Source organism: Marmota flaviventris, chromosome 3 (genome assembly GCF_047511675.1).
Source record: "Marmota flaviventris isolate mMarFla1 chromosome 3, mMarFla1.hap1, whole genome shotgun sequence".
In the NCBI taxonomy this organism is placed as follows: domain Eukaryota; kingdom Metazoa; phylum Chordata; class Mammalia; order Rodentia; family Sciuridae; genus Marmota; species Marmota flaviventris.
In genome coordinates, this window is record NC_092500.1 from 119092412 (window position 1) to 119113782 (window position 21371).

General features: G+C 33.5%; 1 protein-coding gene across 5 annotated transcripts in view; it reads left to right on the forward strand.

The window, feature by feature from the left end:
* The window catches only part of Erc1 (ELKS/RAB6-interacting/CAST family member 1), a 546275-nt gene that overhangs the window by 153670 nt on the left and 371234 nt on the right, over positions 1–21371 (forward strand). For all 5 annotated transcript variants that reach the window (XM_071610305.1, XM_027951274.3, XM_027951275.3 and 2 more), the window contains one exon: positions 13124–13291. In XM_071610305.1, the coding sequence (XP_071466406.1) occupies positions 13124–13291 (168 nt within the window). The remainder of the gene's footprint in view (positions 1–13123; positions 13292–21371) is intronic.

The window sequence follows — 21371 nt, forward strand, 5'->3', positions numbered from 1 at the left end:
TTTTCTGAGAGTGGATTTGAGCTGATGTCATTTTGAGTTTCAAAAAGGGAAGAGAAGATTGCCACATCTGTGCATAGCCTAATCTTTTCCCAAAATCCAACATTAGAATGGAATATTAGAGGGAAGGTTTGTGAGGTCCTTGAAGTAGAAGTGATCATTCAGAGCCAACAATTAAAGCTAGATAATCTCAAACTAACTTTATGTTCTTCTTTGATAGGATTTCTAGACTGGAAGATCAGAAGAATATGGAAGATATAGTAAATCTGTACTTGTTGGAGGCACTGTCAGGGCAGTGTATGGATGGATTAGCTTATAATTAGGTTTCTTCACATTTGAAAAATGAAGCCGGGTACAGTGGTATATGCCTGTACCAGTACTTGAAAGGCTGAGACATGAGGATTCCAAGTTTGAGGCCCCCCTGTCTCAGAATAAAAGAGAAAAGATTGAGTATGTAGCTCAGTGTTAGAGTATTCCTGGGTTCAATACCCAGTACCAACCAACCAATCAATCAAATAAATACAAAACAAAACAAACCTCTCTCACTTCTCTGAAAAATGACTTTTCCAGAAATTTTATTTAACGATATGTTAGCTTACATGTAAATTCCTGATAGAATCTAGTACCTCTCTAAATGTGACTCTTTCTTATTTAATATCTTAATTAATGAATTGGGTAGGAAAAAATGAGATGGTAACATGCATGTTACATGAGAATTTCAGCATTCTGAAAGATCTATAGAGCTGAATTATTGACTAAATCTAGTAGGATTAATTTAATATCTGAATGTAAAAATATTTATGTACCATTCCTCCCTTGCAAAATGTATGCATGTGTGCATACAGGACATTCTACTTAAATAACCCCTGAAAGTCTGTATGGTGGCTGCCATTGCTCCCTCTTTCCCTCTAAAAAACAAAAAAAAACTTATTGAAATCTTATATTGTTTTAAAAGTGTCTGGAATAAGAAGGAAGTGATCAGATCACACATAAAATACTGAGTTCTGGGTACAATGATAGACATTGACATATTTAATCATGCTTCAATGCAGAGTCCAAAATCATGGCATGTTAAGGAACAGTTAAATAGTAGCTTGCAACAGAAATACTCTTGGGATAATATGGTAGTCTCATGTTATTTGAATGGCTGTTAAGGAGAAGAGAGAGTCCTAATGGGTTGAACTTGGACTAGTGGGTAAAACTATAGAAAAACATTTTATTTTCTACTTCAAGATAAGAGATTATTTTGTATTATACCTGTTATAAAGTAGGATGTGGGCAGCCTCACGAAGTGTACATCTGATCATTACTGCTAGTGTTCAAGTATTAGAGATGTCTTGTTCATGTACTTCAGGCTTTGGGTGATAGATTGAACTGGGTCTTTTAATGGTCCTGTCAATGCTAGTATTCTCAGGGCTTTTACATAGACCTGTAAGGCTTAGTGATCTTAGTCTGATACCAGAATGAAGAAGTGTTACATACATGTTTGCTTAGAGAGGGATCAAGGTAGAAGAACCAGACTGGCTGGCCACTCTGCCTATCAGGTTTGAAGAAGCAAAGATAACATTTTTGGCCAGGTGTGGTGGTGCACGCCTGTAATCCCAAAAGCTTTAGATCCTGAGGCAGGAGGATCTTGAGTTCAAAGCAAGCCAGTGAGACCCTAAGCAATTCAGAGAGACCCTGTCTCTAAATAAAATACAAAATAGGGCTGGGGATGTGGCTCAGTGGTTGAGTGCCTCTGAGTTCAATCCCCTGTTTGTTCAAAAACAAAACAAAACAAAATAAAGTAACCCCACAGTTTTATTATTAATGCTGTATGCTTTGTATAGTCATCACTTCTTTGATAAGGAATTTCAAGGAAAAGTGAGTGGAAAAGACATATTGACATTACTCTTTTAGATTATAAATTGAAAAATTATAGCCTGCTTTAAAAAAAAAAAAGTATAAACAAACAGTATACTGTGGAATGGTGCATCTCTACCCTTGCTGGTATGATTTGAATATAGTTTCTTCCTCTTGAAAGGCATTTTGGAGTTTAATCCCCATTGTAAAATATTAGGAAGATAGAAACTTAATCTGACTATAGTATTTTGATGTGGGGCCTTCAGGAGGTGATTGGAGTTAGATCAGATCATCAGCATGGAACCCCTGTGATTGAATCCTTGTGGCTTATAAGAGGGAGAAAAACCAGAGGACATACACACATGAGCTCACCGTGTGATGCCTCTGCCACCTTGGGATTCTGACACCAAAAAGGCTAATCAGATGCAGCCCTGCAACACTGGACCAGAACCCTGAACCCAGACAAACCTCTTTTCAACTTGTAATGTACCCAGTCTGAGTATTATGTTATCAGGAGTAGAAGATGGACTCTATACAGTTGCTTTTTTTGATGTTTCTCTGAGCCAGTCATATTTTTGTCATGTATGAGGCTTCATTCAAATAGAGCTTGATGTAGTTTGTAGAAATAGCCTTTTTAAAAGGTTTACTTGTATACTCTTTATGATGTCAATTCCGTGGCCCAGTGCCCTTCATTTTGCTCCCTTTCTAGGTGATAACAATGAGAAATATAGTGGTAGGAAATTATACTTAGTTGTCTTGGGCAAATGACTTAGTTTGGGCCTAGATTTCCTTAACTTTAAAGTTAGGAGGTGTGTGTGTGTGTGTGTGTGTGTGTGTGTGTGTGTTTTACTGGGGATCAAACCTAGGACATGTCATGCTACGTAGGCACCTTACCTGAATTACGTATGTAGCCTTAATATTAGGAGTTTAAATAACATAATGTTACTGTTTAAAAAATTGATGAAATACTGTAGGATACAGGAAAAATGCATGAAATATTTTAATACCACTCAGATTTAATATACATTAATGTTTGACCACATTTAATGTCCTTAAAAAAAAAAAGTCTGTTATGGTTTGAATCTGGAATATCCCCCAAAGGCTCATGTGTTAGAAGCTTGGTCCCCAATCCAGCAGTGTTCAGAGATAGGTCTTTTGGGGAGAAGTGATAGGATCATGTGGACTGTAACCTCATGGATGTATTAGTTCATTGATGTTGTCATAGACTATTGGGAGATGGTAGAAAACGTACCAGATGGACCTAGTTGAAGGGAGTGGGTCCTAGGTGGCACACACTTAGGACCTTGTCTCAGGCTTCTTCCTTCCTCTTTTTCTTTTTTTTTTGGCATTATGAGGTGAGCAGCCCTGCTTTACATGCTCTCTCTGCCATCAGGCTCTGCCTCCCCATAGATCCCTCTCAGTGCAACAACCAGGTGACCAAGGACTGAAATCTCTGAAACTGTGATCCAAAGTAAATCTTTCTTCCTTTATTTTTCTCATGTATTTTTTCACAGCAAAAAGCTAACACAAGGTCCTAAAATATAAAAAATCTAGCTTAAATATTCTCAACTTAATTTTCAAAGGAAAAATTAGCTTAAATAGAAAATATCACTAGAATCTCAGAATTTTAGAACTGTTTGGGGGTGTTGGAGATAGGAATAAACATTTGGAAACTGCCATTATGGAAAAGGTGGTTAAAACCTAGCATTGAGTTAGTTTCTCCAAAGGAAGTTGTATACAATAATATGTAAAAAGAGGAAATGACAGCATAGTGAATGAAGAACCTGAAAAGGTTCATTCACAGAGATGGAAAGGTCATATTGGCAAAGCCAACAGAAGAATTATAGGAAACAAGCTATTTTTTCATTTTTAATAAATTACTGCTACTACTGTGCATTTAGGTAGATCTATTTACTGATGTAAAATAAAGCAAGGTTAAGGTAATTAATAGTTTTAGGATCAGAAGTGAGATGCCAAAATAGCTGGGTAGACATTTTTTCTGTTGATTTCCATTGGTGGAGAAAACCTTGTAGAGAAAAATCTCTTTTTTATTGAAATTGGCATAACCCATTTACCACTGGCCTTGATGCTTGGCAAACTGTGGATGGTGTTCTTCCAGCTCAGTTGATGTGAATAAACAAGGTCTTATTGCTCCTGCCAGGAGTGGTGTTAGGGTGATGACTGTGTGTCCTGCTAATCTTTGAGGGGTTTTCCTGAATGTGTGTTTTTTTGTGTGTGTGGTTTACAAAATATGGATTACACTACAAATTTAGTTCACTCCAAACCAAAAGATCAGTGTAGAATTCAGAGCAATTAATCTAGTAGTAGCAAAGTGGTTTTTGTGGTTGTTTTTATCTCAGATTTCTAGACCAGCACATTTAAATTCTGCATTGCATGAAAAAGCAGAACAAGAAAAAGTGTATAGAGGTGATTTGAATCGAATACTTAGTAAAGAAATGATTATTTAGTAATTGAGGCATGGACTTGGGCAATTTATGTGTCTAATATTTATGATATGAACTATTTTTTGTATCAAATCCTGCATTTCCAGCACTCTTACACTATAGGTTTATGTTCATTTATCACAAGAGTTCTCATTCTTGGACGTTTTCAGTCACCAATTCCTATGGGTTTCATACTTGACATTCCCTCAAAATGGCATGCAGATATTTATGACTATTTAACTCTGGCACATTTTCAGGCCATTTAACTGAGTCAGTAAAAGTGCAGCTTTACTATCTAGATACTTTTAATAAAGAAACAGCATTCATTATAGGGTCTCACAAATACTGTCCTATGGTAATTGTCCTATTGGTAATATTGAAATGAGAAATGTGTAGAAGCGATGAGGGATATTTTCCTGTTATGTTATGATCCCTCATCTAAAGATGGAAAGCCTTTTAGTTTTGTGAAATTAATACTTGGAATAACTGGGAGATAAGTAAATTAGGCAGTTAAGACTTCTCTAAGATTTAAATGTCTGGGCCTTTTGCCTTTATAGTAAGAAGGTTATAGCATATTAGGAGATTTTGAGTAAAATATTATTTTTTTTTTAGATGAGTTGATTTGTATTTTGCTTGTGGTTATTGGTTAGACATTTTAGAGGAGGAATACATAGTATATGATATGTAAGTTAAAAAAAGACATTAGATGCAAATGATTAAGTATGTGATTTATTTTAAAAATTTATGACATGTACTTTTCTAAGTCTTTGACCTTTTTAACTGTGTAGAAGGGTCAGCAGATTAAGTAAGCACCCTCTTTACTCACAGTACTGATGCCCGCCCTATAATGGATGTGGTTAAGAGGAACCAAATCTGATACTGTCAAATATGATTAGTAAGCATGCAGGCTGGCTTGAGCTTTGCCCGAATGCCAGGTGGGTAAGGGTCAGTGAGTTCTGTGCATATATAAAGCAGCTTCATTGTTGAATTTCATATTTTGCACAGGTCTTTGCTCAGTGGTAGCTTCATTTACTTTGGAGTGCAGTATTGTGTCTGTTCAGATATTTATTTTTTGGACTGTTTGTTTTTGCATAGGGAAGAGTTCCTGATTTTTAATAGGTAGATGACAGAAAGCAGAAGGAAACTTACTTTGACATCTTGTGTCTCAGAAAGGGACCATTACAGGACTCGGTGGTCATCATGTCATTCATCTTTCTTTTTCATTGAATTTTAATCCTTGTGCTTGTGTGCCTGAATTCAGCTACCAAAACAGGAAATTTTTAGTGTAACATCTTTTGGATTCACTAGTCTTGATTTACTGTAATTCTGCTGTTTGTCAGTATACTACATTTTTAGATCACTAATAAATCAACTTTCTTATTCCTTGTCCATGAGAAAAATATTAAGTCGGCTGACTGGCTTGATGTGTATTATTAACTTTAACTTTACATTTCATATAGTATTCAAGGGAAGGACTTACTTAGATCCCTTTGATTTCTTCTACTAGCATTTTGTGGTTTTTAGCATTATAGATCCTGCACATGTTTTGTTAGATTTATACCTAAGTTTTAAATTTTTTGGAGTGACTGTAAATTATCATAAACTTTGAAAATCAAAGTTGGAAATTGAGTCATATTTAACTTTGACCAGTTCACAAAATACTCCACATTTTTAAAGCAAATATAAATAAGCCTCTGGTTACCTTACTGTATTCTTACTAAGAAATACAATAGGCATATAAAATACAGATAAAATATTAAATACTTTAAATGTCATTATAAGGTGCAGATGTTTTAAACTTTAACAGTTGAATTTAATATTTAGTATTTTTCTTTATGATTTATCTTTTGCATTTAAAAACAAAACCCTCCTACACCTCAGTGACTTAAAACTATTTTCCTCTATTTCTTTCTAAGAGTTGTAAAGATATGCATCTCATGTGTAGGTCTTTAATTTGCCTAGAATTCATTTTTGTGTATTGTATAAGTTAAGAATCTTTTCCCTTTCACCAGTATGGATAACCAGTTATCTCAAAATGATTTGTTGAATATTCTGTTTTTTTTTTTTTTTTTTCCCTTCTGATTATACTGTCCCCCTCTGTCTTGGTATCTGTTTTCATCTCTATGTGCTACTATAACAAATACCATAGATTGGGTTATTTATAAAGAACAACAATTATTTTCTCACAGTAATGGAGATTGGGAAGTCTAAGAACTATTTTGGTAAATTTTGACATATGTTCTGTGGAACCAACACTATAGTCAAGGTAATGAATATTCTACATTACTCCCCCAGATTATCTTATACCGCTTGTAATCCCTTCCTACTGACTTACTCTTATCCTTCTCCATTTACTCATTATCTCCCCACCTGAAAATTTTAGGCAACCTTTGATTTTCACTACTGTAAATAGTTTACATTTTTCAGAAGTTTACATACATATTAATGCAAATAGCATGTAGGCTTTTTGTTTGGCTTTTTCCCATCTCTCGATTATTTTCTGAGTAATCCATGTTATGGAGTATGTCTGTACGTCATTTTGAGATTTATCTATGTTATACAGGATGTGAACAATGCATTCCTTTTATTCCTAAGTTGTGTTCAGTTGTATGGATATATGAGAATGTGCTCATCTGTTCACCTGTTGGTGGACATTTGAGTTCTTTCCAATTTTTGGCTATTGCCAAATTAAGCTGTTATAAACATTTATGTAAAAGTCTTTATGTGGACATATGCTTTTATTTACTCTGTAGGAGTAAAATGATTGGGTCATGTGGTACATATATGGATGTTTAACTTTTTAAGAAACTTCCAAACTGTTTTACAAAGTAATTGTTCCATTTTGCATTTCTGTTGCCAGTGTACAGATTTTCTACATATTTATCAGTTGTAGTTAAGGTAAATCTTCTACATTTTGACCTTTTTCTTTCTTTTTTCTTGGTAATGGGGATTGAACCCAGGGGCACTTAAGTGCTGAGTCACATCCCCAGCACTTTTTATTTTTTATTTTAAGATAGAGTCTCCCTAAATTACTCAGGGCCTCATTAAGTTGCTGAGGCTGGCTCTGATCTTCCTGCATTCAGCCTACATTTTGGCCATTTTAATAATGTTTGGTAGTATCTCAAGTGCTCACTTTCCATTTTATCTTCTATAGTGAAGAGCCTGTTTATATTTTTCTCAATTAAAAAGAAAGTTTATATTCTTTAGTTTTGAGATCTTTTCATATATTATGGATAAAATTTTTTTTAAATGAAATTTATGATTTGTAAATTTTTTCCCCACCTGTGGTTTGTCTTATGGCGTATTAGAAAATAAGTGCTATTGAACATACTTGGTTCAAAATTTTTGCTTTAGGTGTGAGTTACATTTTGGACTCTGTTGCAATGATTTGTTTATTCTCATGCCTAATTTCTTTATTATTTTAAATAGCTTTATAATAAGTGTTGCTATTTTGCAAGGTTAGTCTACTTTGTTCTTTCTTTACTTTTTTGTGGAGAAGTAAAGAAAAATTATTAATTTGCATTTCTCTAATTGCTAGTGATGATGAACATTTTTTTCAGGTATTGATTGATTGTGCATCATCTTCTGAGATGTGTCTCTTCATGGCCCATTTATTGATGGGGTTATTTGTTTTTTTTTGGTGTTTAGCTTTTTGAGTTTTTTTGTATACCCTTTATATACCCAGATTAGTGCTTTATCTGATGTGTGAGGGGTAAAGATTTGTTCTCAAGATGTAGGCTCTTTGTTCACCTCACAGATTATTTCTTTTGCTGAGAAGAAACCACTCTAAGATTTCATCTCACTTCAGTCAGAATGATAGCTATTATGCATACAGACAACAATAAGTCTTGGTGAGGATGTGGGGGAAAAAGGTACACTCATACACTGCTTGTGGGACTGCAGATTGGTGCAGCCAATATGGAAAACAGTATGGAGATTCCTTGGAAATCTGGGAATGGAACCACCATTTGACCCAGCTATCCCTCTCCTCAGTCTATACCCAAAGGACTTAAAAACAACATACTACAGGGACACAGCCACATCAATGTTTACAGCAGCACAATTCACAATAGCTGAACTGTGGAACCAACCTATATGCCCTTCAATAGATGAATGGATAAAAAAAAGTGGCATATATACACAATGGAATATTACCCAGCATTAAAAGAGAATAAAATCATGGCATTTGCAGCTGAATGGATGGAGTTAGAGAAGATATTGCTAAGTGAAGTTAGCCAATCCCAAAAAACAAATGCCGAATGTTTTCTTTGATATAAGGAGGCTGATTCATAGTTGGATAGGGAGAGGGAGCATGGGAGGAATAGACAAAACTCTAGATAGGGCAGAGGAGTTGGAGGGGAAGGGAGGGGACATGGGGTTAGAAATGATGGTGGAATGTGATGATCATTATTATCCAAAGTACAGGTATGAAGACATGAATTGGTGTGAATATACTGTGAATACACCCAGAGATATGAAAAATTGTGCTCTGTGTGTGTAATAAGAATTGTAAGGCATTCTTTGTCATATATAATTAATAAATAAATAAAAAGAAGTAAAATAAAAACATTTTAATTAAAAAAAGAAAAATTATTAAAATTTTCTTCTGTAATGTCTTATATCTGTCATTAATCTCACCCAGTATATTTTTCACCTCAAACATTGACGTTTTATCTTTAGTTGATTTGGGTTTTTAAAATATTTTTATGTCTAACATTGAATTATAAGTCCTTCTAATTTCTCTCTCCCATCTTTCTTGAGACATATTCCACAAATACAACTTTATTTAAGGCATAAAGTGTGATGCTTTAATAAATGTATATATTGTAAAATAATTACTACAATCAAGTTAGTTAACACATCTGTCACCTCACATAGCAAGCTTTTTTCCCTTGTGATAATATTTAAATAAATTTCAAATATGTAATACAGTATTATTGACTGTAATCATCGTGGTGTGCATTAGATCCCTAGAAAATTTTCATCCTTATGACTGAAATTTGTACCCTATGATTAATATCTCCCTATTTCCTCTCCCTACTCCAATCTTTTTCTCTTGGTGACCACCATTTAACTCTTTGTTTCTGTGAGTTCAGCTTTTTTAGATTCCAAGTTAGTAACATCAAACTATCCTCTATGTTATTTCTGGATCAATTTTCACTGATTGACTTTTCTTCTCATTATGAGTTGTATATTCCAGTGTGTTTGCAAGTCAGGTAATTGTGGATTGGGTGCTAGGCATTATGAGTTTTACATCATTGGGTGCTGGGCATTCATGTATTCTTATAAATAATATTGAAGTTCATTATGTGATGTGAATAAATTACTTTGAAATAGTTTAGTTCTTTTGGGTCTGTTTAACTTTTGTTAGATGATATAAAAACTACATTTAGTCTTAGGTACCCCCTCCCCCAAACACTAAATATATTTGCAAAAATTGAAAACAGTCATGCTTTTTTTAACCATATTTTTTGTGAATATAGTGGCTCCCCCATAATTTAATGTGTTATTTTAACTTATATAATGGACTCATTTTAAATTAATAAATAATTTGAAAACTAATTTTAAATTTGAATATTATAAATATTGATAAGTATAACTCAGAGGGGCTGGGGTTGTGGCTTAGGGGTAGAGCACTCGCCTAGCATGTGTGAGGCCGTGGGTTCGATCCTCAGCACCACATATAAATACTATAAACATATTGTGTCTAACTACAACTAAAAAATAAATATTAAAAAAAGTATTACTTATATAAACAAAAGATCTTTGGGTCTTCAATATATATATATATATATTTTTTTTTGGACTGGAAATTGACCCCAGGGATACTTTACCATTGAACTTTTAAATTTTGAGATAGGGTCTCATTAAATTGCTGAGGCTGGCCTCCAACTTGCCATAGTCCTGACTCAGCCTCCCGATTCACTAAGATTACAGGCATGTACTATTGTGTAATTTCTAAGAGTGTCAAGGAGTGCTGAAACCAAAGGGGGGTGTTTAGAGTGGGTGCTATAAAGGAGTGTTGAGAGTACCGAGATGATTGAGGATCATCCAAAAGCAGGGCAGTTGCCCAGTGAAGGCTTGTAATTTTGTTTTTTTGTTCTAACCTTCCTTTGTGTTGCCCTGTCTTGTTTTCTGTCCTCTGAGGCTTCTTCAAAACCATGTCCTTCAGGACATAGCAATAAGTAAAGGAATAAGCAGGATGGCAGGCATAACTTATTTGTAAGCAAACCATTTTGGATTTCTGGTCTAACTTTCAGCATTCAATGATTTTGTGTCTGTGTGTCAGTTTGTACATGTTCTCAACTATTAATTTAAAAGTAAGTTTAGCATTTTAGAGCATTTTGTAGTAATAGGGATAGTGGATAATAGGATAATAGTACCTCCATTGATTCATGTCTACCCAAATCTGAATGTGCCCATATTTGGCTAGGGTCTTTGCAGATGGATTTACAGGTCCAGGATTGCTAGGAGCCAACAGAAGATAGGAAGAGACAAAGAGTTATCCTTAGAGCTCTCAGATGGCCTAAGAAAAATGAGACTTAGATAAGAGAAGGTGGCAGGCTTAAGATTATGGCCCTGCTGAAACCTTGATGTCAGATTTCTATCCTCTAGAACTGTGAGAGAGAACAAAATGTGAAGAATGAGAAGTAAAATAAGAAGCATGGCATGTATTCAGAGAACAGGTATGGTGCTAGAGCAAGGAATTGCTACAAATGGAGTGAGGAAGTGTAGTACAAAGATAAGGCAGTGGTGGTCAGATGGGACCCCTACATCATGGAGGGCCTGGAATATTATGCTCTAAATTCCCTGGCAGGGGGTATATTATAGAATTAGTTGAGAGTGGAGGATCTAGAGATAGCCCAGTTGACCACAATCCCTGCTGTAAATACTTATTGGTAGCTTTGAGATCTTGCGCTTGCTACCTTCTCTTAGATCTATGTCCCAGCTTGTGTGCTACCCCTCTTCCCTCAGGGATTTAACCCAGGAGTATTTTACCCCTGAGCAACATCCAGAACCCTTTTCTTAAATTTTTATTTTTACTTTGAGACAGGATCCTGCTAAGCTGTTAGGCCTCAAGCTGGCCATGAATCTGCGATCTTATTGTCTCAATCTCCTGAGTCTCTGGGATTATAGATGTGTGCCATTGTTCTTTCTCGCTTTTAAGTCCCAGTTTTTTAAAGTGCCATAGGAGAGTGTAGAATTGTCTGCAAGAAGAACAAAAGGGAAGAAAATACAGTGCCTAAGGATAGAACTCTGAAGATTTTTAATCTGTTGTGTATATGGTGGAAAAGCATATATATGACCACATGCATGTGTTTGTGAGTCAGAAAAAAGATTATCAAAATTAGAAAATTGTTAGTGGTGTCTTTCCATACTATAATAAAGTTAACTATATGTCTTTTATTAAAGTAAAGTAGAGGTAAATTAAAGCTGAAAGAGTATTTATTGAATGCCCAAGGTAAAACCTTTGATGCAAAGTTATAAATGAGAACTAAAAAGATCCTCCCCAACTTCTGGCTTGCTGAGACTAGTGGCATAGAAATTCTTGTATAATGTAGTTTAGCAACTACATTTATAATGTAGTGTGGTTTATCTGCATGTTTTTTTTTTTCTAGGATAGTCCAACATAATCTGTAAGTACTTGAGACTAGTCACCTAGAAAATTTTCATAACGCTTCTGAACAGTTATGAACATGATATAGATACCATGCTATATCTCAGTACTATATCTCAGATGCCTTGTAGTTTAAATACAATATTAGATATTTCCTGAGAGCTTCAATATATTCTAAATAAGAATAATTACTCATATTACTTGCTTTTTCTTTATGGGTTACTACACACGCAGTAACTAAGTATAGCACGGTAAAAGTAATATTGGGCACGTTAAAGATGAGATGTTTTACAGAAGCAAACTTGCTCTTTAAGATTTGCAGTGACTAGTGAGGTGTAATGTAAAGGTTAAATATACATTGGACTTTGAAGACTTAATATAAGAAAAGAATGTAAGATCCCTCATGAATAGTTTTTAATACAGATTCATTTTGAAATGACAGTGTTGTAGAAATATTAGATAAAATGTTATTAAAATTTTATCTTTTTAACCTTTTAAATATAGCTATTAGGAGATTAAAAATGGCTTGTAAATATGACTCATATTTTCTCCAAATACCACTCTCCGAGCTGAAAGAAATCTACCTTCCTGTTTTTCTGCAATTAAATACCTGTTGAAGTTTTAATCCTTGATGGAAAAACAAAAAACAAACAAAAAAATTGGTGTGTGAATATATATGGGATATTAAAAGCTTAATGAAATTTGCTTTAAATGGATTTTAAAATAAATATTATTATCACTAGATTTCTCAATAAATAAGTTATATCTAATGGCAGCTATTAAACTTCAAGTATAGAGGTAACTCAGTGTCAGACTTTACCTTAGTTATTGGTGTCTGAAAAACAGACCTTTGTTTTTGCTTTGTGTAGATGTACAAGCACACATGATGCTATCCTAAAAGCATCATAACTTATGGGTAGATTTTGTTATCTGGTGATTCTTTTGGTTTCCTTTCTAATTTTAGATTTCCTAAGGAAATGTAATAGCACTTAGAAACTTGTCTATGTGCTAATTTCCAACTTCCACCCTGAAACCTTGGTGGGGGTACCTGGCAATCTGTTTTAATCAGTGAGGTGACTCTGATGTGTGTAAAGTTTGAAAAACATAGTTGTAGATTATACAGAAATAATAAAACTCAATCTTTTTATAACCTATAATATATCTATTCAAAAAGAGTTATATTCTTTTCGGTTAATAACTTGTAAAAATTGTGTATTCTTAGGTGGATGCTCTCCGATTGCGTTTGGAAGAAAAGGAAACCATGCTGAATAAAAAGACAAAACAAATTCAGGACATGGCTGAAGAGAAAGGGACACAAGCTGGAGAGATACATGACCTCAAGGACATGCTGGATGTGAAGGAGCGGAAGGTTAATGTTCTTCAGAAGAAGGTAAGGTTCAGGCATTCAGAGTTCAGAAGTCTACTTCTGACATACCTCCTCATTCCTACCACTAAATTATACTTACATGTTGTCAGAGGTTTTTTTTTCATTTCTCTGATTATGTTTTTGCATAAAAGTTTGAAAAACATATATTCTTATATTCTTCCAAATACATGCATAATCCATATACAAGTAAATGGAACTGTTGTTATAATAGGTAGAGTGCTAAAACAGCTCTGCATATTGTCTTTAATTTTTATAAGTAAACACTATTAATATCTTTCAGTAGTATTCTCTTTTGTTTCAGTAGTATTATCATGTTCTCTCTAAAAAGTATTTGTGAGTTGCCTTACTGTTTGACCAGACATTTCTTCTACCTCTTCTTTCTTTGATTGGAACTATAGTGAATCTGAACAGCACATGGACCATTTGCATGATTAATAAGATGACAGTTTTGAATAGAAAAACATGCTGCTAAAATTAACATATAATGTACCTATTTCAAGGAAAGATAGAATTTTTTTCCTCTTTTATCATATTATTAGAAGGATGCAAATTCTGGAATAAATACGAAAACTAACATTTGCCCCCTTTTCTTAACTTAATAAAGGCCACTGTTTGAATAACAGTTACAAGCCATGCTATTATTTATTCATCGCTATCGAAGTGATAGATTAGAAATATTCGACATTGTCTCAGTTTATTTTTAACCTCTAACAGTAGCCAAAACTTTCCTTGCTAAATTTCAAGTTCAACTTTTCTTTCATATAGAAGCTTATGTTCTATATTTGCAGTTTATATTGTTTTGGCTTTCATTTACTTTTAGTAAGTAATTGTAAAAATTTGGTCACTATAAATATCAGTTGATTTTATCTTGATAAATGGATACTAATTTATTGTTTTAAAATTTTAGAGATATTTATATCCTCACTATTTCCTCCCATGCTGCTTACCTCTTCTTACCAGTTTCTTATGTATTCTTTGAGAAACCGTCTACACATATAAAAACACACATATATTCTTTATTCAGTTGACTTCTTTTCTTATATTCTTCCAAATACATGCATAATCCATATACAAGCAAAAATATGTGTGTGTGTGTTTGTGTATGTGTGTGTGTCTTGGTCTTACCACACATCTTACTGCTCTTAACTGCTTGTTCTTTCCTGTGTGTGTGTGTGTGTGATTACATTCTGGAACTCCTTCCAAGTGCTTCCTTATTGGTACTGATGACATCGTATGGATGTATTACAATTGATTTAGCAAGATTTCTGCTCAAGGACATACAGTTTTCTCAAATTTCTTCTACTACATAAATTAATGCTATAATAAAAGGGTTGTATATGTTTAATTTATAGCATATATGAAGTATGTTTCTAGGGTCAACTACTTGAAGTAGAACTGCTGGATGAAAGAGCATGTGTTTATAATTTTGAGGAATTCCTCATGTAGCTTTAGAGAGATTGTACCAATATTTTCCCCACCGTCAGTGTATGGAAGTGCCATTTCACCATATACTTGTCCATAGAATGTGTTATCAAACTCAGTACCAGTCTGATAGATGAGAAAACAGTCTGTCAGTGTAGTTGCCTTTTTTTCATTATAAGTAAAGTTGAATGTATTTTTATATGTTTATGTTCCTTTGCTTTTTCTTTTCTATCAAATATCTGTTCATATACTAACTTACTTTTTATTGGTTTATAGAATTTCTTTTCCAATTTAATAACTAATTCCTTTAGTCTGTTGTTAATTCCAAATATTTTTTTGGGTTTGGCTTTTGACTCTTTGTGTGTATGTGCATGCCTGTGTAATCAGACATTTTTATATTTATGAAGTTGGGGCTGGTGTTGTGGTTCAGCAGTGGAGTGCTTACCTAGTATGTGTGAGGCCCTGGGTTTGATCCTCAGCACCACATATAAATTAATAAAATAAAGGCATTGTGTCCACCTACAACAACAAAAAAATGTAGATTTACACACTGTTTCTGTATAGTTATCAAATAGATGATATAGCTCCTTTCAAAACTGGTTTAGATTATTAATCCTTTTAAAAAATTTTTTTTAGTTGTTGATGGACTATTTATACATATGTATATTTATAAATATACATATATATAGTGCTGAGAATATATATAAACATATATATATAGTGCTGAATATATAGTATATATATATTCTCTCAGTGCTGAGAATAGTGGTGAGAATCAAACCCATACATACCTCACACATACTAGGCAAGTGCTCTACCACTGAGCTACAACCCCAGCCCTAATGCTTCTTTTCATATAATCACTTCTGTGCTTGTTCTTTTCCATGTTTATTTTCTGTCTACTTATAACCACTTAAAAGCTTCCTTTGGGACTCCAGTACCATGATTATCACCAATACCGAGAAGAACTGAATTAAGATTTTGTTTTAGGCAGTTACTAATAGGGCATTATGTAAAAATGTGGATGTGTAACCGATGTGATTCTGCAATCTGTATTTGGGGTAAAATTGGGAGTTCATAACCAACTTGAATCTAATGTATGAAATATGATATGTCAAGAGCTTTATAATGTTTTGAACAACCAATAAAAAAAAAAAGGGGAAAAAAAAGGATTTTGTTTTAGGGAAAAGTTGTTTGGGGAATCTTTGGGGAATTTACAGTGCATTCTCCTACAGCTTACAGTGCAAAGGCATTTGACCACTGGATGAAATGTTTACAAATGTATATGTTATCTTTAAGAGAGAGTTTGAAACAGTTCTCTCAGATAGTACAGGGCATTGGCTTGTCTTACTCAAGGAACTCAGATGTGTTTTGGGCATTCTTATATGATGAAAACATTGAGCTCTTATTTTCCTTCTAAACCTGGAAAAGCTAGCAGGATGCCCTGCTCCTCGATTCCCATAGACTTCTCTAGATATGAAAAGAACATTAGAGTTAAAATGTTTCAAAAGCAGACCAAATTGATAGGTAAGAACAAATTCAAAGTTATTTGCAACTCTTGTCTTTAAACTATTGCACATAAATGGACTAAACAAATAGTTAATCTAGACTGATTTGAGCAGTTATTTATTAACTGTTCTTGTTTAAAAATTCTTGCTCATTTTGCTCCTTTTTTTGGAGAGGGTCTCGATATCTCATGTTTTTTACTTGAAAAGAGTCAATATCTTAAGATCCCTAATAATGTTAAATTTTTTTTTGAACTGGATGTGGTAGTGCTTGCCTGTAATTCCAGCCTTTTGGGAGACTGAGGAGGATCCTGAGTTTGAGGCTAGCTTCAATGGCTTAGTGAGGCCCTAATCAACTTTTAGTGAGTCTCAAAAATACCAGAATAAAAAGGACTGGGATGTAGCTCAGTGGAAAAGTGCCCCTGGGTTCAGTCCTCATTACCAAAAAAAAGGGGGGAGTCATGGAGTCATCGAGTCATCGTTAACTATGATAAGTTATTTGACAATGGGTATCTCCTATATAACACAATGAAAATGGTACTTCACTTCTGAGGTCCTTTTCTCAAAACCCACAACTCCAGTCCAATTAAAAGCAAATCCTAATGCTGAAACATTACTCAAAATACCTGGCTAATATTCCCCCAAATTGTGAAGTCCTCCCCAAAAAAGGAAACTTTAAGAAACAGTCAAGAAAAGCCCAAGAAGACATGACATCCAAATAGAGAGTATATCGGGGGGGTATCTTGGAGCTGAAAACTAACATCAGGCAAACATTAAGGAAATTTGAATAAAGAATGGACTTTTATAAATAATGTATTCATATTGACTCATTTATTTTTTATTCTAATTTGTTATATATGACAGCAGAATGCATTGTGATTCATATTATACATATAGAGCACAATTTTTCATATCTCTGGGTGTATGCAAAGTCATATTGATTGATTTATAGTAACTGTTGAACCTCAGTGATGTCAATAGGGGAACTATCCCCCAGATACATAACTCTTTAAAAAAATTTTTTTAGTTGTTGATGGACCTTTATTTTATTTATGTACTGCAGTGTTGAAAATTGAACCCAGTATCTCAGATATGCTAGGCAAGTACTTTATCATTGAGCTACAACCCCAGCCCCACCAGAACTGTTTATATCATCTGTGTACCTCTTATAACACCTCTGAAAATCCAAAACTTTTCTAAACAAAAAGTAGATTTTGAAAAACCATCCATGTATGGCAGTGTAAAAGAGTAGAAGAATAAATAATATAAATAATAAATTAGAGTAAAAGAATGAATAAATAAATAAATAAATAAATAACAGATTTCCCCCATATTTTTATTGGTGTGTTATAAGTAATGAGATTCATTGTTTCCTATTCACACATGCACTTGATATAAAAACATAATTTGGCCAACTACCCTAGTATTTCTCCTTATGCTCCCCTCTTCTCTTTCTTCTGTTTTTCAAAATTTCTCTTTGATTTTCATGAAATATGTCCTCCCTTTTTTCTTTCTCTCTTCCACATATAAGAGAAAGCATATGACCACTGGCTTTCTGAGTTTAGCTTATATTTGGCTTAACATAATCTTCTCAAGTTTCAAAACATTTTTCCTGATAACTTCATTCTTCTTTATGGATGAATAAATCTCTGTTATATATATATACACACTACATTTTTTTTATCCATCTATCTATTGACAGACACCTAGGCTGGTTCCATAGTTTTTGCCTATTGTGAATTTTGCTGTGATGATATGCATGTATTACTATAGTATGCCATTTTTAATTCTTTAGGATAAATACCAAGTAGTGGTATACCTGGGTCATATGGTGGTTCCATTCCTAGTCTTTGAGGAACCTCTATACTGGTTTCCCTAGTAGTTGTCCTAATTTACAGTCTCATCAACAGTGTAAAAGTGTTCCTTTTTCTTTATATCTTCTCCAACTTTCATTATTTTTATAATTTTGATGGCTGCTCTTCTAACTAAAGTGAGATGAAATCTCAGTGTAGTTTTGACTTACATTTCCCTAATTGGTAATGATGTTGATTCCTCTTGAGAAATCTTTTTAGTTTATTTGCCTATTTATTGATTGGTTTGTTTTGAGTATTAAGTTTTTTGAGTTATATATTCCAGACTTTAATCCTCTTGTCAGAAGAGTAGCTAGCAAAGATTTTCTCCCATTCTGCATGTTCTCTCTTCACAGTCTTATTTGTTCTTTCTTCAGGTCTTAATTGTTTTGTTTGCTGTGCAGAAAGGTTTAAATTTGATGCCATCCCATTTATTAATTCTTGGTATTATTTTCTGAGATTTAGGAGTACTATTGAGAAAGTCATTGCCTGTGCCTATATGTTGAGTTGTTTTCTTTTAGGAATTGCATAGTTTTTTTTTTATTGGTTGTTCAAAACATTACATAGCTCTTGACATATCATATTTCATACTTTAGATTCAAGTGGGTTATGAACTCCCATTTTTACCCCGTATACAGATTGCAGAATCACATCGGTTACACATCCACTTTTTTACATAATGCCATATTAGTAACTGTTGTATTCTGGAATCTTTGATCTGTTTTGAGTTGACTTTTGTGCAGGGTGAGAGATAAGTTTTATTTTATATCTAGTTTTATTCCCTCTCTGAGGGAGGGAAGAGGGGAAAGCACAGGTAAGTACTGGGGCTTAGAATCTACTAAATTATGCTGCATTCATGTATGAACATTCTGAAGTGAGTCCTGTTATTTAAATTATAATGTACTACTACTACTACTGATAATAATAATAACAATAGAAAGGAGATAAGTGGATCAGGAGAAGGGAAGAGGGAAGGGAAAGGGAAGGTACTGGGGAATGAGATTAATCAAATTATGTACATGTATAAATGTGGACCAGAAAGTACAGAAAGTTCTCATATACTCTGTTCTGTTCACAGTTTCTTCTATATTAATGTCTTGCCTTGGTATGCTGCCTTTATTACAATTGATGAACCAATATTGATACATTATTGTTAATTAAAGCTGTACTTTAGCGTTCACTCTTTGTTTTCTATAGTTATTAGGTTTTGAAAAATGTATGTCAAGTATCCATCATTGATATATCATATAGAATAGTTTGACTGCCTTAAAAAATCACTATGTTCCCCTTTTTATTATCTCTATAGATAACAAAAAGGTTTTTATTATCTCTATAGATAACAAAAAGGTTTTTATTATCTCTATAGATAATGCCTGTCCCAGAATGTCATGTAGTTGGAGTCGTACAATATGTACTGTCTTCAGTCTGATTTCTTTCATTAATAATATTCCTTCGTCTCTATTAGTGCCTTGATAGCTCATTTATTTTTATTGCTAAATAATATTTCATTGTGTGTATGTACCACAGTTTAATCACTTAACTTGTCGAAAGACATCTTGGTTGCTTCCAATTTTTGGCAGTTTTGAATAAAGCTACTATAAAAATTTATGTGCAGTTTTTTTTTGGGGGGGGGGAGGGGGTATGTGTCCAGACATAAAATTTTAACTCATTTGGGTAAATAGCTAGGATCATGGGGACTAAATGCATGATTAGACTATGTTAACTTGTAAGAAGCTTCCCTATATTGTTTTTTAATTTGAGACTTTGAAACACTTCTGCTTTACAAAAGCTGTTATATGGGTGGAGGATTTTTTCTTTCTTGGCCAATTCATTAATGTTTTGATTTGCTGTCAGGCCTGGGGTTATTCCTGCTGAGGATTCTTGCTATAGCTTTGCTACTGACTGCTAGCATGCCAGCAGTTATTTTTTATTAGAAAAAGTAATTCTGAAATATCCTTTGGGAGAGGGAATTGTACAATTATTGTGTAAGTTTTGCCTTTGAAACATTTTTGTCTGGTGTTTATATATAATGTAGAACAACTGTTATATTTGGAATATAAATATATTTAACTCTTTTATTTTATTTTATTTTTTTGTTCACTGAGATGAATATTTATTCAAAACATTACATAGTTCTTGATATATCATATTTCACACTTTGATTCAAGTGGGTTATGAACTCCCATTTTTACCCCGTTATTTAACTCTTTTAAAGTCCAGATAAGTATTTCTTTTTTACAAACTTTTTTATATATTTTTATTTGTTTTTTATTTTTTATGTGGTGCTGAGGATCGAATCCAGTGCCTTACATTTGCAAGACAAGCGCTCTGCCACTGAGCCACAGCCCCAGTCCCTAGATAAATATTTCATTAAAAGCACTGAGAAATGGCAGTGTGGTTTTAAAAATTAATTCATTTTCAAGTTCTGAAAGTCAGATATGATCAAGGAAAAAAAATTAAAGAAGTATTAGAACATATGAAGTGAAATTCAAGTCCTATTTTCCATACTTTGACCCTCTCAATGCAGTTTCTTAGCTATATTAACTATTGTTATGTTCTTTTTGCATCCCTTTGTAATGTTTTTATGCATATGCAAGCATATATGTGTTATACAATTAAATAAAACAACTGGGCTAGGGTTGTAGCTCAGTGGTAGAGCGCTTGCTTGGTACGGGTGAGGCGCTGGGCTTGATTCTCAGCGCAACATAAAAATAAATAAATAAATAAATAAATAAATAAATAAATAAACAAATGTCCATCTACAACTAAAAAATATTTAAGACCCAACAGGAATCATATTTTCAATTAATTTAAAAATAAATATTTTAATCTTTTATATGTGTCTTTTTTCTCGTTTTTGAAAGTATCTATGTGGTTTTTTGTGTCTTACTTACATTCTAGTTTAACTCATACCCTATAGCCTTTAAGGTAGATTTTGATAGGATTTTTTCTTATTTATTAGAACAGCATGATAATGACATAAGTCCATCTCATTCATGATTTGATATTGTATGCATACAAACTAATTGATCGATGCCAAATTGTCCTGCAAAAAATTTGTACTTGTTTATATGTTTTCTGCTCAGCTTCGTTTTCTTTCTTATGGGTACTACATACTCATTTTTTGCCCTCACATTTTTGTATTACATTTTTTTAACTGCTTTATAGGAATTCTTTCCCTAGTTAGTAAATTGGTCTCTTTTCTCTCATATTTTACAAATACATTTTCCTATTTGCCATTTTATTTTTTACTTAATTTGTGGTATTTGGCCAAGTTAGTAGTCTTTTCTGTCATGTTCTCTCAAT